The sequence below is a fragment of the Dermacentor silvarum genome, chromosome 7, assembly GCF_013339745.2.
Source record: "Dermacentor silvarum isolate Dsil-2018 chromosome 7, BIME_Dsil_1.4, whole genome shotgun sequence".
Classification (NCBI taxonomy): domain Eukaryota; kingdom Metazoa; phylum Arthropoda; class Arachnida; order Ixodida; family Ixodidae; genus Dermacentor; species Dermacentor silvarum.
Genome location: NC_051160.1, coordinates 176,292,385 through 176,317,922, shown reverse-complemented (window position 1 = coordinate 176,317,922; position 25,538 = coordinate 176,292,385). Strand labels below are relative to the sequence as shown.

At 46.7% G+C, this 25,538-nt stretch overlaps 1 protein-coding gene across 1 annotated transcript in view; it reads left to right on the top strand.

Moving 5' to 3' along the window:
* The first annotated feature begins 4,531 nt into the window (after positions 1-4,531).
* LOC119458715 (uncharacterized) overlaps positions 4,532-25,538 on the top strand; it is a 311,049-nt gene continuing 290,042 nt past the window's right edge. Inside the window, exon 1 of the mRNA XM_037720571.2 lies at positions 4,532-4,696. Within this exon, the coding sequence (XP_037576499.1) occupies positions 4,627-4,696 (70 nt within the window). The 5' untranslated portion in view covers positions 4,532-4,626. The remainder of the gene's footprint in view (positions 4,697-25,538) is intronic.

Here is a 25,538-nt window from a genome sequence, read left to right as displayed (position 1 = left end):
TATCGAGTTGAACGCCAAGGAATGATGCACTATCACTGACACTTATGAAATGCGAGTCAATTCTGATGCCTGGCAATGAGGTTAACTTACGATGAGGTGACTTAAAAATAAGAAATTTAGATTTATTTGGATTATTAAGTAAATAATTTTCGTGGCACCACTTGGACACGCTACATAGGACATCATTTAATTTGGCAGCGACAGCATTATTACATGTATCACCAAAGGAAATAGTGGTATCGTCGGCATATAAAACGTAGTGAGCCATGTGTATGCTGTCAGGAAGATCATTGATGTAAAGTAAAAAAAGTAATGGACCAAGTAATGAGCCTTGAGGCACCCCTTGGTGAATTCTTTTAGTAGCGGAGAAACAGCTCGATATGTATACCTTGTGCTTTCTGTTCAGTAAATAACGTTTTAAGAACTTGAGGGCCGGACCTGAAATACCGTATGCTTCGAGTTTGTTAGACAGGACGAGATGATTAATGGTGTCAAATGCCTTTGTGAAGTTCAAGAAATCTGAGCCAACTACGCATCCTGAATCAATAGAGCGCTTGATATAGTCAGTCAGCGAAAGCAGGGCAAGGTTAGTGGAACTTCCTTCTCGAAAAACCGAATTGGCATGGCTTCAGTAGATTAAATTTTTGCAGGTATTTGCTTAGGCGAATTATAATTTTTCGACAACTTTACTAAGGGATGAAAGAATACAGATGGGATGGTAGTTGGAAACTGACAGTCGGTCACCCTTTTTATACACCGGAATAACTTTAGCTACTTTTAGCGAGTTAGGAAATATTCCATTCTTGAACGCAAGATTTATAATTACAGAAAGTGGTTCACAAATAACATCAACTACAAGTTTTAAGTGCCGGGCTGAAATTTGATCTATACCGCGGCTGGTCTCTTTAAGATTTACGATTGCTGTAGACACATCAGCAGGTGTCACGGGAAAAAGAAAGAAGGCGTGGTCAGAACGAATTAGGTTACGATGCGAAGTGCTATGTTCTTGACTGAAAATTGTGAAAAAGTAGTTACTAAACGCGTCAGCAACACTGTCAGGGCTGTCATGTGTAATGCCATTATATATTACTTTCTGAAAAAGGTGAACTATGTGGTTATCGATTTAAGAAGTCGTTCAAGAGCTGCCATTGTTTCTTAGAACTGTTTGTTTCATTATATAATTGAGTTTCGTAATATTTTTTCTTCGCAGATTTTAGCAGGCATGAAAGAGTGTTGGAATACCTCTGATAGCACGAAGCTAAAGCAGCGTTAAATGGTTGCCTTTTAACTGTTCTGTAAGGTTATCTTTCTTCCGCATACTTTTTAGCAATCCCTGCGATAACCAAGGATTATGGGGATATTTGTATGTTCTTTTACATTTTATCGTTGTTGTACACTCGTGCACGGCTTTGAGAAAAAGAGAAGAAAACTTGTTGAAGGCTTGATCTGCATCAAATAACGATGTAACGATAGACCAATCAGTTGAAGTTATCGAATTAAGGAATGATTCCTGGTCAAATATGGAAGTAACATCAGTAAGTGTTCTAAAGGGCTTGACCACGTTGAATGCAAGAAATATTAAAGCGAAGCTTTGTACCTCTACCAGCCAAGGGTTCTGTCGTGTCCGTCGTTGTAATCAAAAAACAATCCCGACGAACCGCTAGCAATTGCAGGTATAGCAGTATAGCTTACTTGAATTCAGGCATTCAGCGTACAACTAAGCACTCGTTTTCGCAAGAAAAACCACGAAAACAAGCTTCAAAGTGATGAGCCAACATGATGGATGATAAGAGCTGCGGGCAAACAACGGAAACAGGCTCGGCGCGGTCCATCAGATTAGATTGCAGCTGTTGCAAAGCTTATGCCGCTGCTTGGAAGAGGGTTGACGTCATTCGAAACCCTTCCAGCCTAGTAACTGCTTCGGTTCATTTTCTAGACTACCCCACTATGGAGTAGTCTAGTAGTGTATATCACACCGATCATAAAGCAGTCGTGAACATTGTTGTGAAGTAAATAATAATAAAGGCCGTGGTTAAAGTTACGTTGTAGTGTGTGAAATATCAAGTGCGCCGCAGTAACCGTGAGGGTGGCGTAAAAAGCTTCGCTTTCCAACCACCTTCACAGGGTGGATTGGCGGGCAATTTTTTGGATAGTGATCAGTAATGTTGACATCTATTACTCCAGCATAGGGAGAAGGCGAGAAATTACAAAGTACATGATCCAGCAGTGAAGCACAACCAAGAAGAGGACATATGAGAGACTCAAAACCATAGCCACTGAAACAATCCGAATATTCTGTGTATGCGGTATTTTCGATATAAAGCAAGTTAATGTTGATGTCTCCAATTAAGAGAACACGCTTGTTTTCTGATGATAACTTATGCAGAATGGTGTCCAGGTCAGAAATGAAATCCCTCACGTTCGAGGAAGGAGAGCGGTAAATGCACCCAGGATAACGTTGTTATTATCATTAAAAAAGAATGATCTAATTCAATCCACACGGATTCACAATGTATGACGTCAAACAAAATATCTTGTGTAGGGTATATCAGAGTCAAGAAAAATTGCTGAGCCACCATAACTACCTGATGAACGGTGACAGTACTCAGCTTCGTACGATGACAGGCCGAAAAGGTTTCTGTCGTACGTGCAGAGCCAAGTTTCAGAGACGCAAACAATATCGAAGGAATGAGCAAGTGAACTTATGAAGTTATAGATATTATCTGAATTTTTGCGGAGGCTTCGTGCATTAAAATGAACCAAGGAACGATTACATTCAGTTAGTATGTGCTTAGCCTCTTCAGGAGATAGCAGGGCCATGATGAAAGGAAGGAAGTGGAAAATAAGTGCTAGGAACAAAGAAAGAACACAGAATCTAGTGGCTAAGCAAAGATGCTTAGGTCACTTTCTTTGACAATACGATATACCCTACTTTCACTAGATTTGCGAGCCTTGATATTGCAATTTTCGGTCCACAGAAATTGCCATTTGTGCGTTTTTTTTTCAGTGTAAGGGCCCTAGCAAACAACCTTTTGCTCTCGGGCGACAGGTGATCATTCACATAAATTGCCCTATCAGGGCTACCAGAGAAGCCAACATCAGAAGTGCTCGGACGGACCTTACGCGCTTTACGGACAAAGTCGTTTTTCTTGTCCCGGCAACACAACCTCGCGACAATGTTCTTTTCATCTGTTTTAGTTGAGACGCGATGAATTGTATCAAAGTCGCTGGGCGTGACAGGACATTGAATAGCTTCACCCAAGCGCTTCACGATGGCCGCACAGTCCTCTCCCTGAGTGACTGGTACGCCCTTAATTTCAAGATTATTTAGCCGCGAGTACTGCTCGAGTTCCGCAACTCTTCTGGTTAGCACCTCATTTCGCGCAACAAGTTCCTTGTTGGCTAGTGTCAATTCATCCTGTTTCACCTTAATAGAGTCAAAACTGTCACATAGAAATCGCACACTCTATCTTAGGGACGCATGCTCCCAGAGCCCTTCGTGAGCCAACTTCTCCTTAATTTTGACTGTTAAATCATTAGCGAGAGTGTCAAGACTAGAGCGAAGCAGTGACTCAAGTAATTCAATTTTTTTCGCCAGCTCTGCATTGGACGGCATGGTTAGCAAAGGTAGCAAAAACACGCACGAAAAAAGAAACGTACTAGGAGGCAGCAGTCACGGCAAGAAGCAATACAACAATCGCGTGTAGAAAACAAAGACACCAACCTGCAGAGCAAGTATGAATCAGTCAGCACAGGTTCTAGTTGCCGCAACCGCTGCCTCAAAAATGATGTGTGTCGCCGGGTAGCGTCCTTATAAATCCTCGTTGGTGGCGTCAAGTTTAACAGGCGCCCTCTTCTGGATGCTGACGTCACAGTCGTAGCCGGTGCTATGGCCGCTTTACTTGACAGTTGCTGCGCCACAAACGTGCCTTGAGGACAGCTGCACCCAGGTAATCTGCAGAGCAAGTATGAATCAGTCAGCACAGGTTCTAGTTGCCGCAGCCGCTGCCTCAAAAAAAAAAAAAAGAAAAAGAAATGTACTAGAAGTACACGATTCAACGGGAGGATTCGCCAATGTGCGTAACACCTCCGGAGACTCGCAACATGTTGTGTGCGACTGCTGCCGCTACTTGTCAGGGAAGGCGGAAGAGGGTAGATACAGAGACACACCGCAAAGTTCGCGAAGTATGCTAATGGCTAGATTTAGCAGCCACGCGGCTAAGTTATCAACAACGGCTCCCGTCGCTCTGTGCCAACGAAGATGCCAACATCTGAGGTGCCAACTGAGCAGTCATCGTGGAACTGGGCTACTCAGGCGCCTGGCAACGCTGGTGCAAGTACAAGGCCGCGACGCGTGTCTCGGCCCCGTTTGTGTTTCAACAGTGTTGACACGCGGCGGGAGAGCGGGGAGAAAGCGCAGCCCAGTTGCCTCCTTCGCCGGCTGCTCTGATTTGCAGCGGCGGCGGCCACCCTTTCCACGTTTCGCTTTCGCGAGACCGAGGCGGGCACCGGTTTCACTTGCAAGCGGGCCTCCGTCGCCGCTGCCTACTCGACCAGCCTCCGCTGCGACTCCGCACAGCAGCAGCGTGCGTGTGTGTGTGTGTGGTGTGAGTGTGGTGGGATACCATGGCCTGGATTACTGCCCAGCCGCTGCTCCTTGTGGTCCTCGCATGCGTCGCAGCGCCGGAACACGCGGGTGAGTCTGGCGACGAGCTGCACTTCCCTACCGTCCAGGAATACTTCGCAGTCTCGTTATCCGCGTGCGGTGGCCGCCGCTGTTGACAGGGGTTGATGCGGAAGGTGCAACGGGGTTGGCAGGGCTGCTCGTCCGCGCAGGCTTCTCGAGACGAAACTTTTTTTTTTACGGACAGGGCGCTCGGGTTAGCCCTGGAAGCCGCGTGAGGGCCGCGCTTCATCCATTTACGAAGCGAATGCGCGTCTGGTCTGTGTGTGCCGATAAAGTCTTGATAGTAGCGGAACATAATTCCGAGCTACCCGAACAGAATTATCTCAGGAAAGCAGATCCTAATTGCTCACATTGCCGATATCCTCTTCGAAAGGTCCGTGTTGAGAAGAGCTGCTTCAGAGGCTTGAGTTGGTACATATTCTGCAATATACAACGCTGTTTAGAGGACAATCACTACAGCATATGGAACCAAACTTGTGTGTTTGTTTTTCGCCTTGTGGTTTTTGTCTTTTTGTCTTCTGCTGACCAAGTTCCTCGTAGCGGGCAGTGGTTGAATCGTGCATTACACCGCTGGTTTGTGCAAACGGGCATGCATGGGACGTGTGCGCGTCAACATGCACTCGAAACAGTCCCGCCGGTGTATTCATTCATTTCGAACCATAAATTTAAGCCACCAGAACAAAGCCTTCCATATAAGTTTAAGAATAATGCACATACAACCTGGGTAAAGAACGGGTAAGCTGGGAAAGTATTCATTGTCAGCCCTAAAGGTTTTTTTTTTTTTCATGAACATATATCCCTCGTTAGCACTGTATGCTGGCTCATTTATTTAATTCCTTTAGTATTGGTAGTTCTTTATGGTTTCAATATGATAACCTAAAGCCCGAGAAATATGCACGGGAGTCCTGTTTTGTACTTTGTGCACCTAATTTCTACATTAAAGGAATCAGCGAGGTGTTAACACGAGGCGCATTCTGGTTTGATGTTTTGTCATCAGAAGGGGATTCCATGGTACTTTTCATTCTCGATCAGGGGACGTTTAACCCAGGGCCCAGTTACAACATTTTCTTTTTTTAGAAAAATAACATACTCGATCTGAGGCATGAAGCGCTGAAAACGGCTACGAACAAAAGCGCGCAGGCATCAAAACGCAGTTGACAAACCTTGTATCGGGAATGTAGGTGACTTCCCTAGTCTGGGGAATTTCATGACGCATTAACAAATTATAGGGTGAACTTTGTGCAGCAGCTAGCAGCCTATGATCTATGATCAGCCTATGAGCAGCCTATGATCACATGACTGTGGTCTTTAAAATCATACGCGATAGGGGAACCGCGCAAAAAAAAAAAAACAGTATGTAGTGACTTCAGTATGTACCGACTAGCCCAAGCGTCTGCGGTCTTGCAATTTAAAATCGCACTTCGCAAGGTTGGATCGATCCTAGTTTATTGGCTTGGTTAGCGCAATAATAAAGCGAAAACGCATTTTCACGACAACGCACCGCAGTTTTGTCACATAATAACCTGCAGAGGAAGTAAGCTGAACGCCAACTGTCTTGCAAAATGCACCAAACACAAGGGGTTCTGAAGCAACCAACGAGCTGAGCATCGCTGTGCCTTCGTGCTTCCTCTCTACACACACGGGTGGGTTGTGGGCCGTACAATAATAAGTCGTTGCAAATGATCGAACGCCAAAACGATAAAGAAGCTTTAGAACCTACATGGAAAGCATCTGAGTTGTACAAAGGACTCAAAGTACCGGAACAGATATTTCTGGCTTTTAATTAGGTCCTTTTATTATTTTAGTATACCAGTGCTCTAATGCCTCATGACGCAGCCACAACTGAGCGTCAGATTGGAGCTCACGTTACGTCAGCGTGCGGCTCTTGGTGAACGAACCCTTTTAGAGGACAAGCCGCCGCACTTTCGGCAAAAAAGCAGTTTTTGAAGACAAGGTTTCCTTGGTGAATTCACATGAGCTTGGCGTACGTGGGATCTGGGCCGGCCATATCGTAGCGAGTCGCAGAAGGTATCAAAATGTAGGTCTCAACCAGTCAAGAAGCGAGATTTAGTCGCAGAGGAGGTAAAATTAACGCAGCGGGCGTAATTCGTGCCAATGTAGTAAGTAATTAAAGAAATTGCACCACAGACCGCATAATGGCCCAGCTGGCCTCTTGGTGAAGAAAGAAAGAAAGACGTGTTAACCAAAGTCGACGCGAAAAAGACAGCGCTAACGTATATGCGCGCAATAGAGAAGTTAATGTCATGAAGAAAAGAAATAGGGGGTCTGAAAAAATGTAAGGTCTTGCCATGGGGGGGGGGGGGGGGGGGAATGCAAAAGTTTTTTCTTGGGTTTTACGAGCCAGAACCACGATCTGATTATGAGGCACGCGTGACTCCCGATTAATTTTGACCACCTGGTGTTCTTTAACGTGCCCCCAATGCACACGACACTGGCGCTCTTGCTTTTCGCCCCCATCGAGATGCGGCCGTCGCGGCTGCCATTTTTTATCCTGCGACCTCGTGCTTGGCAGCGCGAAGTTAATAGTACAAATAAAGCCAAACTATCATGCAATTCGGCATCGTATGTAATGCCCACAAATTCAGTACGTATATATACGTATTACCGTGTACGTCGAACTCGTCTTCCTGTGCGTCGATTTTGTTCCCAGGCCTCTGTTTAATGTGGCGACAGCATTTATATAGGCACTTCGAGCAGATTTTCCATATTTGCTGCGTGCTATTCGAAGAAGATGATGTTGATACTTCGATGTAGTGGGACGTACCCATAACCGGTCTCTGGCTGATCTGAAGACGACGGCGTGCTGCGTTTGATGTTGGCTGGCTTCCATGTTGGCCAGTGCTTGTAAATAGTTTCCCTACTGTGCTTCCACGTAACATTTATTTGGTGGAGGTGCTGCGTACTTCTTCTGCCGACGGATCTTCGAAGCGGACGCCATCTCGAATCTACCTCTTCGAAGAGGCGAGCCAACGGAGGGCATGGTAGTCGGAAACTACTGTGCACGGTCGGCCAAATAGATAAGGGCCAAATTTTGCAACTGCCCATACAAGAGCGAGGCACTCACCTTCTGTAACTGAGTAATTTCGCTCCGGTGCGGACAGCAGCCTGCTGGCATAAGCGATGACGCAGTTCGCTTCGACGTTGACGTTGGGCCAACACAGCGCCTAACCCGTTACTACTCGCGTCAGTGCGGACTTCGGTTTGAGCGGATTTCTCGAAGTGGGCCAAAATGGGAGGCGTTGTGAGGAGTGTGGTTAACTCAGAGAAAGCCGCGGCTTGTGCAGGATCCCAGGTTCGTTTGAGACCTGTAAGCGGCTTCACAACCACTGGAAGATTCTTCACGAACCGGCGAATATAGGAGCCGAGCCCCACAAAGCTGCAAACATCTTTGGCAGACTTTGGCACAGGGAAGTCTTTCACAGCTCGAATTTTCTCTGGGTCAGGTTGTACGCCGGCAGCGTCCACAATATGGCCAGGGATTGTAATGTGGCGACGGTCAAACCGGCACTTCGATGAATTCAGCGGAAGTCCGGCACGGTGGAAGACGTCAAGAATCGCTGAGAGGCGTTCGAGGTGTGCATCGAACATAGGCGAAAACAGAATCACGTCGTCTAAATAACACAAGCATGTACACCACTGGAACCCATGGAGTCGAGAGTGCATCAATCGCCCAAATGTGGCTGACAGACCGAAAGGCATGACCTTGAACTGGTAAAGCCCATCAGGAGTTACAAAAGCGGTATTCTCTCGGTACATTGGGTCCACAGCAATCTGCCAATAGCCAGATCGAAGGTCGATAGGATACAAGTAAGCGGCACCATACAGACAATCAAGGGCATCATCAATTCGTGGTAACGGGTAAGCGTCTTTCTTCGTAATGTTGTTGAGGTGACGATAGTCCACGCAGAAGTACCACGACCCATCCTTGTTTTTAACTAAACAACAGGGGCTGCCAGGGGCTAGAGGACGGCGCAGTAATGTCCTTCGAAAGCACCATGTTGACATCCTGCTAGATGCTCAGTCGCAGATACTCGATACGGGATCCGGTGAACAGGGCTGGCATCACCTGTCCGTTGTCCTGTAGACAACGGACGTCTGGCCCAAAGGCCGATTACAGAAGTCCAAAATATCGCGTTACGACTCGAGAATACGTCTGAGGGCTTCCGTATGCTCAGGCGGAAGGTTATTGGCGATCACGCTGCGCATTCCACTGCTGCCACAAGTTGTCGACATCGAAGTGCTTGACGGAAGACGTGTAGCATCCAGCGCAAAAGCTTGGAGCTGAAATTCTGGCAGGGGACAAAGGTGGGCCACGGAAAGCCCCTGTGGTAGGACTTGCTTGATGAAGCCAAAATTCACAAGTGCAAGGCAGGTTCTGCTAGCCGTAATGCTCAGGACCGTGTAGTGTGCAGCGACGCCGTGCGTGAGCAGGACGTCAGTAAGAGGCGTCACGTAGTAGTCGCCATCTGGAACAGCCGGTTAGCATTACAATTCGACATAGGTCATGGTTTTGGATGGTAGGCGAACAAAATCTCTGAAATGTAAGCGAGACGGAGGAGGTGGGTCACTGGGTTCACAGAGGCGTAACAGTTCAAGGCGCAGGACATCGGTGGAGCAATCAATTAGAGCGGAATGGGCAGAAAGAAAATCAAGTCCAAGTATGAGGTCGTGAGGGCACGGCACAAGGACCGTAAAAATGAAAACCACCTGGTTGCCAGCAACGGTCACCCGAGGTAACGATTCATTTCTGTACTCTATGCCACGTGTGAGCCACATTTTCGTGTTCTTTTTCTTTTTTTAGTTCATATCGAGTGGTTTGCATTACAATGCTTAGAAAATAAAAATTGATCTCTGTGCTGTGTGCTACGTGGGTACTGTGCTGCCACGCCTGCTTATATTACTTGATTAGTTCAGGCCGGAGCATGTCTGGATATAGTGTAGCTGCGTAGTGTATCTTTTTTTTTCTTTGTCACATGCAATTTGACTGCACTGTCACGAGTACTGAATCTATGTCAAATTTCCTATCACTTACATTATGATAAACTTCGCCGGTGTTATCGCTATTTTTACGTTTTATTGTCATTGTCATTTATTGTGCACAACACTATCTCATGTATAGTGTGTTTATAAGGAAACCCTATGGCATGTACTTGTTACTCTGACGAAGGCTGGTGCACCAGCCGAAACGTTAGCAAAATATACTGCGCAAAGCCAACGTACGTCCTACTCTCTTCTTTATACTTCCCGGGCCAGCGTGATGTGCTTAGCCACAACTATATATATATATATATATATATATATATATATATATATATATATAAATCTATGCATCGATGAGATGCCAACAACGAATCTCGAGAAGAGAAGCCCGACACTCTAAACATGAGGCCACTAACCCTCTTTTTCTGCTTTATTGCATGGAAATATCAGCAATGTAATGAGAAAATGTTTAATTACCACGCGCGCACGCACGCACGCACGCACACACACACACACACACACACACACACACACACACCACACACACACACACACTCTCACACACACTCACACTCTCACACACACTCACACTCACTCTCACACACACACACACGATAAACCAGCGCTCATAGTTCAATGAAAGTACAAAAGTCGGGCACCCGTCCAGACTCGAAAGCCACTAAGGAACGCTTGCCTGAGCAGGCGGGAATCATGAATCCCGTGTGCAAGTGTCGTAGCTGCCATGGCGCTGTTCCCTCTGCAGCAGCGGAGGAGTTGCTCCACCCGCGTGTAGTGTGAACACCGTTCGAGGAATCGCGTTTGTTATCCATCCGAATCGTGGCTCATACCAACTACGGGAGTGGGCTGATCATTGCACGCTATAACCGCAAATAAACTCTGAGGAATGCTACAGAGTAATTGCTGTGTAAAGGCGGAATAACGTGTTAAAATGGAAGCAAATGTATTAGGAAGAACGAATAATTACTATTTGAGAAGCACACATTTAATGCGGCTTTCGGTTGGACTCGACAAGAAATTCTTCCACTACCGAGCAAACATTAAAGAATCCACTGACGATTACAATATACTCACTAATGCGAAATTTGAGCGCCGCTCTATAGGTGTTTTCACTTGGTGATATATTCTCGTGCGGTACGTCGCAAACGGAGCTAAGTGTGGCACTACTGCCTCGCTCATCGGGAGATCGCGAGAGGCAGCGCGTGGGTGACGCGTGGGCGCGATTCACAGCAGCCGCCGCAGACCGCGCTTTGTTTCCATACAGATGACGCGCGCCATCTCGTAGCCATCGTTGCCGCAGATCCCATCTTACGCGGCACTATGCTTTTCTTTTCACGCTTTCGCCTCCGCTCCACCCTCCTCCCCCGCTTCGCTCCCTGCGCGTTCATCATTCGCTCGGTTACGAGGCACAACGCCGACGCAGGACTGCGCTCTCAGAAAGCACCGAATAAAAGAGAACCTGGCTATACTTCGGCTTTCTGGAAATACTTTTTTTTTACCTATACAAATTTCGCATTAGTGAGTATATCGTACTTCGCTTTATTTTACGTCGCATACTCTAAACTAAGTTGAAAGAAAAAGCGTCAGGGCTGAAGCTGCAACTGAAATATGTTCTCTCGTTCAAAATTAAAAGTTTAGGGGCGTCGCGGAGCTACTGTGCCGTTGCCTTTTTTTTTTTTTACCGCATAGCCCAACTGCCAAATCCTCTATGTGGGTTTATGCTGAGAACTCTGCTGTGTCGACATTTTTACTCGTCGCGTCTACGTAATATGAGGCCTGTTGCTCCATTCGGAGGATTCTTGGGTTGTCATATTGAATAATGGTATCCTCTAGGCAGTGAAACTGAAATATACTATAAACTTATGAAGCGCAGTAGCGGCAGGAAAATGACCACAATAACGGTCAGAAGGGCTGTTTCGTGGTACGTATCTTCCGGATAGAAATTATTCCAAGCAAGGTGTATGAAACCATTACACAAATATGTATTATGAAAAAATTTACAAAAACTTGTTTGCATCACTTTTTCCGAATTTAGATCAAGCGCCTCGTTGACAAGCATCAGAAAGCTAATGGTAGGCAAATAGGGTAGAAAAAATCCGTTTCTGCCCTTGAACCGTAAACATGTCAAACATTAAATGAGCGAATAACGAGGGAGCATCTTACGGAATCATTACCTCCTAATTATGCTGGAAATAAGAGGCTTTATTAGTAGTTTATTCGATGTCCAATCACAGACCGCTATAGGTATCTCTAACACGTTTACCTCGAGCACGCCGATCCTTGAGGAACATTCTGAGTTTGAGAATGATCGCTTGCTAGTTTATATTGGGCTTATCTGCATTTAAAAACAAAACAAAAAGAAACAAAACAAGAACAAGAAATTCCCCTGCTTTCCCCTTATCCTGCTTCCGCTCATGCCGAGTTGCGCTAGGAAACGTCACGTCAGTCCCTTGTAAGAGAAGAAAAAAAGTCACGCTGCCCAAATGAGCGTCTTGTTCCCCCGTACGAGGATGCAGCGTGCCAGGTGCGTGCGGGAAGCGCCTCGCGGAAGTCGGCGGCCCGGAAAAGGAAAGCGCGACAATGTCGCGCCAGTCTGAATGGCACGACTGGGTTGGCACTGGAGAGAATCCGGACATCGTCATGCAGAACAAAGGCGATGCAGAACGTACGTGAAGGGGTAACGGAACTTGGAACTTGTTCCGATTTGAACAGTCTTTCGATATGGTCCTTCTCGACGCTGCTGAAAGCTCGTTGCGTTCGAACACGGTAGCCAGACTCTGTGTATTTGAGCGTGAAGATATCCCGTACTGAGCTTTCGTTTTGCCGTCGTCTTATTTCATATGTCGTTCAAATTGAAGAATGCCCGGCGCATAGAATTTATCCTACACTTGACATTGTGAGAAAGTGATGCGATAGTATTTGTGCACGAGTGACTTGATTCACGGCAAGACTCCCCCGAGGTGTTTAATAAATGACGGGACTCACGAAGACACCTCGTCTCAATACGTGTCGATGGGAAAGGCAACCGAGGAACTTTTGGTTCGACATCAAGCAGCCAACGGAGCCGCAGAAAGAAAATTATTTGTTGCTTTAACCGAATTGCATAATTACTCAGCAAAGTGAAATGAAAGTGGACGAAAAAACCGTTTGTCCTTGATGCGAGCCGAACCCGCATTACGCGTGCGACGCTCCTCACCAATTGAGCCACGGCGTGGGAGTGCAGCACCTGACCGTGGCGTGCGTCCGCAGGAGTCACACCCGCCGCGGTGGCTCAGTGGCAAGGCATCGAATTCATTTCGATGGAGGCGAAATGCAAAAACGCCCGTGTGCTTGCGTTGTAGTGCACGTTAAAGAACCCCAGGTGGTCAACGTTTATCCTGAGCCCTCCACTACGGTGTGCCTCATAATCAGAACTGGTTTTGGCACGTAAAACCCCAGAAAGAAGGGGTATGCGTTAACTTAGGAAGTGGCCCTAGTGTGGCACATGCGGCTGCCAGACCAGTGCCGGGAAGCAATTTTCATTCAATACTAATTTTCAGCAAAAGGAATTTATTGGCTGATGATAAACCGAGGGACATTGAGAATGACAACTAGTTCTCTGGTGAAAATTATGAAAGGGATGCTTGAGTGAATCAATTTGTAAACAAGGATTGCTATATTCAATTTGAAATGTTTATGAATTGTCAGAATGGGATGCTCTTGCAAATAGTTGCAGTGAGGTGTTTCTGGGTCACAAGATAAAGATGGGGATAGCCTGGTTTGGAACGTATTGCAACGGAGCTGTAGATGGATTGGATATGTATTACCCCTTGACGCAATGCACTAATTGAAACTATTGTCAGTGAACATATGGTAACGAGAAAGCAATGTTTCCTGAAATATAGTTTTATCAGTTTTAAACTCCAATGGCCTGAAATATAGACGAGATTTTCTGAGTATGAGGATATGATATGTATTTTCTTGTTTTATTGCGATAGCCCGCGAGATCGCCGAGAGACTCAACCTCCCGGTTCCATCGTGGGTACGGCCCGCAGACGACGCCCCCTAACGGGGACACTCATCGTCTTCTCAGGACCAAAATAAAAGTTCTTTGTCTGTCTGTCTGTCCGCGATAGGAATTATATAGACACTCAAAGAGGATTTCTGCCGTCGGCGTCGTCGTCGCCGTCCCCGTGAGGTTCCGTATGACGTCAACGGCGATGAAATCGTGGCCGCGCGCCGGACGCTGTATGTGCGAGTGAAAGCGTACGAGGGACGCGCACTCTGACGGGGAGCGAACGCACGGCGGAGAACAAACGCGCATTCTGCGCCGTGCTCCCCGAAGGGCTGCAGAATTAAGCGTCTCTTTCCTCCTTTACAATCACCTCACTATATATATATATATATATATATATATATATATATAGAGAGAGAGAGATAGATAGAGAGAGAGAGAGAGAGCAAACGCGACTTCTTCCGTCGCGCGAAAGGTTGTGGGGGGGACGGGAGGGAGGGAGGGGAGGCGACTTTTAGCCGCGGTACAGTGTCTAGAATATACTTATTCTAGGCACTGTAGCTGCGACACCAAATGCGTATTTATATAAAAACGTTGCGAGGCGAGAAGGTGGTAAAGACTTACGACGCTTCTCGACGAGTTCCCCGTTCTAATCTCGTCGAAAACCTCCGAGCCGCCCTCAGAGGCCCTGGCAACAGTCACCAACGCCGCGCGCGTTCGGTGCGAACGCGGGCAAAACGGCGACGGCGTCGGCAACAGTTCTGCGCGTTGCTAGTGCTGCTGCATGTCCAAGTTTATACAGCTGATAAAACTACTACCCTTACTGCGTATAGCTCTCTACTAAGTTGCTATCGCAATTGATGCTTCGCCTTTCGGGTGAAACTGCGACATTCTTTTTTTCTTGAGATGTGAGAAATGGCATCATGGATTACATTTCTGAAATGTGGACGAGATTTTCCGAGTATGCGGATAAGATATGTATTTTCTTGTTTTGTTTTAGATGTGAGAAATAGCATCATGGGTTATATTTCTGAAATGGGGACGAGATTTTATGAGTATGCCGATATGATATGTTCTTTCTTGTTTTCTTTAAGATGTGTGATATGGCATCATGCATTATATTTTTTCTTCTTGATTTCTACTATCCTACTTCATTATGATTCATGTGTATGAACTGTTGCCGATACGCTGTTTTGTTGGTGTTTTGATTTTGTCACCTTCAGCTTTCCGCCGCTCAACTGTATTCGGAGCAACGAACGTCGTCAGACTATTGCTTTGCTGCTCCGTTTTCTGGTCTAAAGATATAAACGCTTCAATTCAATCCAATTGAATAATGCATCAGATATGCACCCTGCATCATCCCTTCCTGCTACATCTCACCACCCGCACGCAAGGGTGGGCGAGGAAGTGTATTTCGTGTACGCCGTCACTGATCCCCTTTTCAAGTGTGTGCTGTGGCCTGGCTTCTTGGTCCGCACGCTTGGAAATTGTGTTTTTCGAGTGCGCGTGGTGCGTGACCGCGGCGTTGTTGACGAACCTCGTTTTCGTGCTGGTATCATCTGTGAAAGAATTGCGCATTGAAGTACGGTGGAATAAAGGGCATCGCGCCCTTTTACGCGAAGTACCTTCTGAATGATTCAACCTTGTCACTGGTGCAAACATGACTCATCTTGATTACGTCACGCGTGCAAGAAGCGCGATGGGGCTCGACCTTTTGCTGGTCGCAAGCACAGCAGATAATGAAGCTAGAGAAAGCACAGAGGCTGTTATGTTTATGGAAGGGTAGAAATAATGAGGAAAAGAGAAATAAATTCCACAATTTGCCCCTGGTGGGGTGTCGAACACGCATCTTCTGAAAATTGTGTACATAGGTGCCATATCGTTGAAGAATAGGCGTCGTAGCTGCGTATGGTGTGGTACTGCGACACCACAAGCCTCGTCCAAATTGCTGTGCTCCGGGGTCCGCCTGTTCGTTCAGCGCGTCTACCTTGCGCGCCGACGGGTAGGAGGGGAGTGCGTTTCGGGGGTTGTAACTCCCCCCCCCCCCCCCCCCGACGCGTCCAGCCCCACCAGTCCAACGTGTACCTTCAGTCACATTGTCATTACAATGCAGAAGGTGGCTTGAGGTCAAATTTGCCCGAATAACAAACACACTTTATCACTGTCTCGTATTTATTCATTCACTCCTAAATTACTTTGCGTAAAACGCTGAAGAAATAAACATCGTCATCATCTTTGGTGTAAATATTATTATAATTATTAGGCATTTTATTTGCTGCTGGTTTCCTCTGGCTAAAGCAAGGAAATTGCATATTATGCAAAGTGCTCTCCCCCCCCCCCCCCCCCCCCCCGGCAGAGATCCAGGGTGCGCTACTGCCTTGTTGGTTGGTTTCCTCTGGATAAAGCAAGGAAATTGCATATTATGCAAAGTGCTTTCTCCCCCCCCCCCCCCCGGCAGAGATCCAGGGTGCGCTACTGCCTTGTGGCACTTTCTTCTTTCTTAAACGGGTTCTTCTGGCAAAGAAGTACGTTTACCAAATAAATACCTCATGCGCGACGCCGACCCGCCAGACTCACTTAGGTTGTCATGCGAGCGAACTGCAAATGACATTTCATGAATTAGGCCAAGGTAACATCCTTACGAAACAAAAAGGAACAGAAATTTGCCGTTCACGCAATTGCAACCAGACAAGCACTGCTTAATTTCAAGATTCCAAAACTCGGCGTTCCGTAAAAGTTAGTCCAGTGCCGCCGTCTATGTTCAGTTGCCTCTGGGCCTCAACTAACGATCCTGTGTAGCTGAAAACACGGGAGAAAGTCACTAGCATTTGCTATTCAACTAAACGATAAAACACAGATGAGAAATGAATTTGCGATGTATAATAAGAATAAAGGAAAAATGCCAATTTGCCGCCTCAGGGAGCCAAGCCCACAACCGCTGCGTGACGAATCTCCATACTACTGCGGCTGCAACCACTTTTCCGGATATTTACGCGCATACGGCCTCATTATCTTGATCATGATAATCATTTATTGGCATTGCCTTTGAAACCGTGCTGGGTGGCGAGACCTTGTCGCGTAGCCTACTTGAGTGTGCCTTGAATAATATGATGATGATGATAATTTATTGGCATCTCTTTTAAAATGGGGCGGTGATCAACTATAGCCTGCTTGAATTAATCAGGTATGCTATACATGATCTTCATTCCAGCATTTTCGCATACACCTCCTTAAGCTTTTTTCTCTTCTTCACAACTTCTCTACATACCTTGTACCTATGCCTGTAGTAGATCCGGCCTCATAAATATCTTCTCTGCTCTTCTTTCACCAATACGTTGAACATCTCTTACTTATCTCGACTACTAACCGGTTGATGCTTCCGCCCACTCTAAATCCAAGCGCTTCTGGAAGGTGCACGTTACCTACGGGTCTCACTGGGTCGCCCTTCAAATGCCATTAAGAAATGCTAAGTGGTCTCCGGATTTTAGGTGCGAAGCACCTTATGCGCGCGGGCTGTCGGCGTCTCCTGTCGTAATCTCGCGCTCGTGCCACTGTTCCCGCGTTCGTCGTCTTCTTCCAAAGCTGGCTGCGTTACCGCTCATTATTCCAGCGTCGAATTTCACTTCTGTCGTCGTAAATGGGGAGGCCGCGTTTACGGGGTTATGAGCTTAAGGCAGCATGAGCCCATTCGCGGTGCATCATTGCATGCCTCGCACCTCACTACGTTTCACCTTAGGCGAGCTGCATTTCGCTCAATTCGAGCACCGAGTTTTTTCTGCAGTATAGACATGACTCATCTTGCTGCGAATACTTGCTCCGGTATGTTTTCGTCCTTAAGCAACCAGCTCGAGCCTCAAATAGCAAGGCTTTGTGTTATCGTACAGACTTTCCCTTCTAATTTCTTTCTTCTCATTCATGTAAATCGCCATGGTCCTTTCCTTTCCATTCTTTGCATCCAATTCACTGTGTCCGCCTCTCTCAATTTCTTTCTGATGACTCCTGGTAGTCTATTTGCAGTTTCGATTATCCTGTACTTGGTTGCCAACATTCTTCACATCTTCCGCCATTCTGTTTCCACGCTTTTTAAGTACACGTACTTGTGCACTTTAGCCGCCCATTTATTTTCATTCATGTTCCTGAGTCTTTCTTCAAAACTAATTTTGCTCTGTGCTTCCCTGACTTCAAAACAAGCCCAACCCATGTCACCTTGCACTGCCTCATTTGTGGTTTCACCGTGGGCTCCCAAAGCCAACCGGTGTACTAATCTTTGGTTAACTTCCCACCCCGATACGATACCCGATTTTAAGCATAGAATGGCATTTGCGAACGTTAGCGCTGGCACCGTTACTCCTTTCCAGATTCCACGCACAACCTCATAGTTATTGTGGTCCCACAGTGCTCTGTTTCATTATTGCTGCATTCCGCTTCCCATTTATTTTCAGATTATTTTGGTAGCTTCTAGAGTAAGTCTCTCCTTCGTTTATGTATACGCCTAGGTGGTTCTATTGCTTGACTATGGGTATACCCTGCTGTTGAACGTAATTACTCGTCTCTTCATTAAAGACCATAATTCCCGATTTCTCTGTGCTAAACTTAAGGCCTAGATTTGTCGCTGCGTTGCCACAGACATTCGCAAGTGCCAGCAAATCTATTGTATTGCCAGCTAGTGCCACTATGTCGTCCGCATGCATCAGTCCCGGGACCTTCTGTTGCACGATTTGTCTAATACGCATGTAGACGTCTTTCTATGCCCTCAACATAAAGCATGAACAACAATGGAGAGACGGCGTCCTTGCTTAAGTCCTTGGTGAATTCCCACACAACTTGTACACGCTTGTCTCTATATATCCCCCTGGGCAGCTCTACGAAATCGTCAGGTATGCCTTCGTTCTTAAGAATATCCTATAACAATTCTCTACTGCGTTGCCATAGGCTCCCTTGATATCTCGGAATTCTATCGATAAAGGTCGATTCTGAGCTACTGAAATTTTTATGCACTGCGTTTTTACAAACATATTATCCTTTAAGCGTCTTGTCACATTCTGTAGTTCCCCCCAGGACATCATTTTTTCTCCGCCCACTTGGACAGTTGTCATTTTATTGCTTGCATTGCAATTCCGTATATCACCGACGTTACTGTAACTCGCCTGTACGAGCTCCTCTTATCATCTTTGCCTTTGTAGATGATGTTCATTTTGCTTTCACGCCATTCAACCGGAATTTTCTTCGTTATAATCACTTGCTGTATGGCATTAGTCAGTAGTGTCTTGCTCTTTGGACTATCTGAAAGCGTGCAGCGCCACTCGCGGCCACAGCTTGCGATGTAAGCCATTTAGTCAACACCAGCCTTCACGCAGTTCTTTGGAACTGGCCAATAAAGCCTCTTGTTTTTCGTGCGACAAGCGGCACATTTGACCTTTGTTTCACATTATTCTTCTATTTTCTTTATTTAGGAGCATAAAAAGTTCGGCAGCATGTTACACTCCTGTAACACGTGAAGGCGAAAGCCTGCTGCCCACTCGGTAATGCGCCGTCTCGCATCGTCGCGTTGCTGCTTTCGCAGTTCGGCTTCGTCAGCTCGTTTTCGACGCTTAGCTGCGGTTTCGCACGCTCCTATAGCGGGGTCAGACTCGTGGCAACGACGTTTCTCTTCGACTTTAATTTGAATCCTGTCTGTAGGGGATTGAAACGCACGCTCTTCTGTTTGTTGTATGGATGATTTCAATGAGAGTATGCGCTGTTGACTTCACTTTGCTGAGCGCTTGTAGCCTCAGCCTTGCGGGGATATGAACCATTGGATTTATTTGTTTGCTTACGGGCGTATGAGCCACTGAGGAGGTCGCGTGTCTTTTTTTTTTTTTGTGCCACTCGACTAGACGCCGCGTTTCTGTACGTTGTCTGCGTGATTCCAATGAATGTATGCACTGTTCGCTTCACTTGGCTGAGTGATTGTAGCCTCTGCATTACGAGAGGAATGCGACATTACATTTTTGATTACTTAGGTGGGTATGAGCCATTGCTGATGATGACAAATTTTGTACCACTGAACCGCACGACGCGTTTTTTCCAGGGCCATCGGAGGTATGAGACACTTAAGGCTTTCACCCTAAAATTGAGCGCTAAAATCACATTTAGACGCATTTAGTTCCATAGTCCAATGAGAGAAAGCAGTTAGTTCCCCGGCGCTTTCCTTGGCTTCATTGTCTAACAGTTAATAACGGCGGAGCTTCACCTTGAACCCGAGACAATGTGTAATCGGCGCTGACAACATTGAATGCTTGAAAAAAATCGCATCAACGAAGCCAGCCGCAATGTCGCCCGGATAGTGTGCGAGCTGCCCTGCGCCGGTAACATTGAATAATTTCGTTCACAGGCTGATGCTGGTCGCCGCACTAGTTGCCTTTCTTTTTTGGTGGAATTAAGCGTCAAGAAAAACAGCCATCATAGAAATAATAATAATCAATTTCTACCAGCAAGTTTGGCGGCATGATGCCATGCCGAAGCAGTGAATGGACGCGAATGTTAAAAAAAAACTTATTCCATGGCCGCCACAAATACTTAAATACCGTGAAACAGCTGTGGTCCTAAGGCCATGACTACTTTGAAGCCTCGCAATAAGCGTCTTTGGAACCTCACAATAAACCCCAGCATACTCCAAGACGAAGAACAACCAAAGAATGCAGCTGCCTAACCCAAAAGACGGTCTCATGATGGGAACATAAAAAAAGTCACCCGAAAGGCGAAGCATCGATCGCTATAGAAAATTAATGCACAGCTATACGAATTAAGGATAGTAGTTTTAGTGGTCATATAAAAATTATAAACATAGACATAATAACTAAATTAACAAGCATGGTGTCACGCGCGCACAGACAAACATGAACGCATCTTACTCAATGACCGCGCAAACTCGCTGTCAAAATACTGGAGTGAGTAAGCGCGGCAGCCGCAGCGAGCGAATTGACATTCGTGCTGCCCCTCGCATCAACGAGAGCCAGGGAGGACTCTGTCCTCGCCGCAGATGGCTTTCAAGATAAAGCGGCCCGGGTGGGCGCGCGCGTCGTAGAACGAACCCCCTTTCCACGCCCTACCTTCCTCCAGGAGCCTTGCGCGCGACTGAAGACGGCGCGTTTTCTTCCCGCTTCCCTTTCTTGGGTGCGCGAGATTGAGCCGCGATCGCCAGCTCGCACGCTTTGACTCGCTCATACAGCACACAGCGCGCGGCGACGAACTTATCGTCCTCGGGCTTTATACGCAACCTCACGGCGACGGCGACGGTAGAAATGCGCCTGGAGTGTCCGCATACTTGCTATCGCAATAAAATAAAAGCTCAATCGCACAATAAATTATGAGGCCATTTTACCCCCTTGTGACGCTCAGAGCGTAGTTCGAGCGTTCTTCGGCGGGGGTCGAGTTGGCGGTGCGTGGGAATCCCGCAGCTGTCCCTGCGTGTCATCGCTCTCTTCTGGGCCAGCTGGCGTTGAAGTGTGCCCCAACTGCACGTTCTGGGGTGGCGCTGGGAAAAACTTATCTTCGAGTTCTCCGGCCACTGCAATCATACTTATTTATTTTCATTACAGATTCTACAGTGCTAGAATGCATTATTGCTGCGAGAGATGAAAAAAAAATATTTTTTTCTTAGGCTTAAAGGAAAGCAAGAAAATGTGCCATCAATGCGACACAAAATATGACACGAAAATACTAATGGAACATTACGGACAAAAAATTTACACCATCTTCCCGTAGGGGAACCCTGAGTAGTATGCGAAGCAGCCATGGGGTCGACTCAAGGTAGTTTTATCAGCTGTATAAACTTGGACATGCAGCAGCACCAGCAACGCGCAGAACTGTTGTGAACGCCATCGGCGTTTTGCCCGCGTTCGCACCGAACGCGCGCGACGTTGGTGACTGTTGCCGGTGCCTCTGGGGCGCCTACCGTCGCGCCTCTAACCTAAGCTGCTTCGAGCCGCAGGTGTTGCCATTCGTTGCGCAATCCGGAGAGGAGAGGAGCGTCGGAGAGGAGGAATGCCGAGAGGAGAGGAGGGGGAGGAGGATGCGCATGAATACCGAGAGGAGATGAGACAAGGAGAGGAGGGGGAGGAGGATGCGCATGCGCAGTGCGGATGTGGACGCCGCGCGGTGGAGGGAGGGAGGGAGTGACATAGCCCCGAGCATAAGATGCTTCGCATCCAAAGAGGAGGGCAACGACGCGCCACAAATGTAATCACACAACAGAAAAGAATCACATATAGGCGCAAACTAAATGTCCACGTCAAACATGTGATAAATATCGACCTTCTGTGGGGCACTCAATGACGCGAGCTGGCAGCGTGTTCCACTCTACCAGTGGAAATAATTAGGTTTTATACAGATCTTGCATATCTTCCACTCAAGGCGTCTCGATATTTCAAGATCAAATCCCGGCTTCAAAAACCGTGCGTTCTGCCTCACCAAGCGGTTGTGTCTTGCGGAGTGAGAATTTTATCCCTCCCTTTCCTATTTTCGCTACTTGCAGGTTCGCGCAGCAAAAACAGACTGCTTCGCTAAAATCGGCGACTTCACGCATATACTACAGAAACGCCTCAGCTTCACTGCGTTTGTAAGATCTGCTTGCCGTGGTAGTTTTAATGCTTCTGCATTTTGTTTATTCATTTACATGGTATATAAATAAATGGTCTCGTCATCACAGTTGCTGTCGGAATAGCTGTTTACCGGTAGCTCCCAAATTACCCCTACATCTGCCGCTGTGCGATTACCCGTTGCACCAAACGCATGTGCTCACAAACTGCACTAGGCATGCTTGGGCTTATATTGTTCTTCCGATAGATAACCTGTTCTACGGATTTGCTACACCTTCCTACTGGTTTCATACATTTTCAATGCGCACTCATCTCTTTCATTCTATTAAAGTCATCGTAGGCTTCCTATCGGTGTTCTGGAGTTCTTTCATTGTCTGAAGCAGTGATGCGGCGTACGCACACCGCTTAGCATGATGTATGTATATGTGTAGTCGCCCATCTCTGTGAGTATTTCACTTTTGGGCAGCAGTGTAGGCAGCAGTGAAACTGCAGCAACAAACACGAAATACGCGTATACTGAACTCTCGACTCAACACTAGACTGCAGTCAGCCATATGCACCCATCATGGCAAAGCGTTTCAGAAATATTTCGAAATATTTTGAGAAATAACTGGTTCAAACGACAATACTATACTGCAATTCGACCTTGATCCTGTGTCCCTTTGGTCTAAAACTTGGTGTATGGAACTCAAGACTAATAAATTAAAGTAATGCGCGTGACTCTATCCGCAAATCCATCGAATGCATGCTACCTTGGCAACTCTCCCTTGGAAGTAGTAACCTCATTCAGATGTCTCGACGGCAGTATATTGTCTAAACTTACGCGGAATGGCCACATTGAATCCGTAATCGGCAACGCCAACAAAACGCTTGGATGTCTTCGTTGCGACTTTTCGTGCGCTTCTCAAGCTCTTAAACTATTGCTTTATAAAACACTAATTTGTTCCAAGCTGGAATATGCCGCCCCAGTATAGCAACGACAATCTGATTCACTCACTCGAAATAGACCCGAATAACTCGGCGTGTTTTATGTCTAACTACGCTCGAGCTGCAAGTGTCAGTTATATGAAATCCCGCCTTCAACTACAACCACTCGCACCTTTCCATTTGAGCCTGTTTCATTGCATATTTCATCATTGTTCACTGCACCACAAATTCATTTCTCCTCGCCTGTATCATGCATTAACCACAGATATAAGGTTGCGGTCCTTTTTTGTAGTACTTCCACTTTCCGCAACTCATTCTTTCCAAGGGAGTTCTGAAAAGTGGAACCACATTCTTGCGTTCACTGCACTGACCAAGGTCGATCCACATAGGTCGCGAAGCTTCGGGCGAAAAGCGGTTAAGAACCAATTGTCACCAACATCAGCCAGGGTGGTTATGGGAGCAGCGATTGAAGCGCGACTATGTTTGGAGAGAATAAACACTGGGAAAGAAAAATGCGTTGTTTCATTAAAGCGACACGCAGGTAGATTAATTCAACGAAAATATAATTCCTAATCCATTTTATATACCCATGGCGAGAAGATAACTCTATTTGAAAGGCGCGTTCGTAAAGTTCACCTGTTACAATACGCCCCCCCCCCCCCCCCCCTTCACAAGTTGTGTTGTTTTGCATGTCAACGTGTGTCTAAATTCGGTGACGCGGGTGGTTTTATTGTTTCTTAACCTGTGCAGTCATAAGTAGTGAGTTGTGACTGTCAGATACTTGTTTACTTTAGTTGTTTTCGTGAGACAGCGCTCGCCGACGGGCTTGGCGTCCGACGAAAGGACGAGCACTCTACGCAATCTACGCCCAAAGCGTTCCTCGGCCTCCAGAGAAAGTATGTTCTGTGCAGCGATGCGATTTCCACACCCGTACGGCTGACCTTTTCCTGCATCACTTTCCACGCTGAAAGCCCCGAACGCCCATCAAGTCGAATGGCAGGGCATTTGAATATACAGCTCTAATGGCAGGCCTCGGAAAACAAACTTCGCGCCTATCAGAACAAAATGACGTCACTTCAGTTTTTAACGGATTTGACTTCAAATTATTTTTTGTTCCGCCGGAAGTGTTCCCTCCTCACACAGATGGCGCTAAGCTCCATGAACCGCCGATAAGTCGCCATGTTTTGAACGTATGGGCTTCTATGGAAGCTTCGCTACCAGCTGTATTTACCTTGCACTGACCACAAACTTTTCAAATGCACTTTAGCTAGCAACAACTAATGTTAACACTTTTTTTATTGGTTCTCTGTTGTTCTATCTTGTATTTGTATTTGCTTGTGGTATTCTTTTTCAAATTTGTATTATTGTCTTAGTGGTTGTGTTTTCCAATATTTAATGTGTTATATTCAGATATTGTTCTTTTTTACGTATTATTTGTAACCACTGCTCTCTGCAATTCTTCGGCCCTGATCATGGCCCTGATTTTACAATAGATGGAATGAAAGCACCACAGGAAAAACAAAGAAGAAAAACAGCATCTCGCTTATGAAAAGTGACGCAGACATGTTGATAATGCTTATTTACGTTTCCAATGATCTTTATAATGTTCATTTTGTGAAGACATTCCCTCATGCGTCGCCATAAACACGTCCTCCACCGACCTATTTGTCGGAGAGCTCCATACAACACCGGTTGAGGACAACACGTGTACGGCGCGGATTGCTTATTTTGGAACGCACAAGGGCCGTGGAGGCAGGAAGTTCGAGTCGACCACCGGCCACCTGACGAGTACTGAAAAGACAACGGAATATCATGCCGGCTCGCAAACGTATTCGCTTAATGGAGCACTGTGTGGATGTCGGGCACCATGTGAGATTCGGGCAGAAATGGTCTTGCTTACTCTGAAGAAAATTTTGCCCATCCATGTACCCGCCGTAGTTATGATAGTGCTATCACTTTCACAAATATCATGTTAGTTGTAGTCTAGAACGCAGTCTGGAGCACAGAGTTGAATAGGCCGCGCTGGTTACTGCAAAGGTGCAACCATACGTGCAAGAATTGATTGCTGTCTCAACGACCTTCTCTGTTGGCGTAGCCGGGTGACTACGGCCCCTTCCACCGGTGCTGCAGCGTTTCAGTCGCGATTCTCCGTCGTCCGCCCTAGTCCTGAGGCGCCGCTCATAAGGCCCAACCACACGGGTCTCGATAAGCGTATACGTGAGCGTACGCGTCTCTGAGTCCGTACGCGGGTGACGAACTAGGCACCCGTTCCTGCGTCGAGCGTCGGCGTAACCGAGCGAACGAGCACAGCGAAGGATGAAAGAGCGAACGC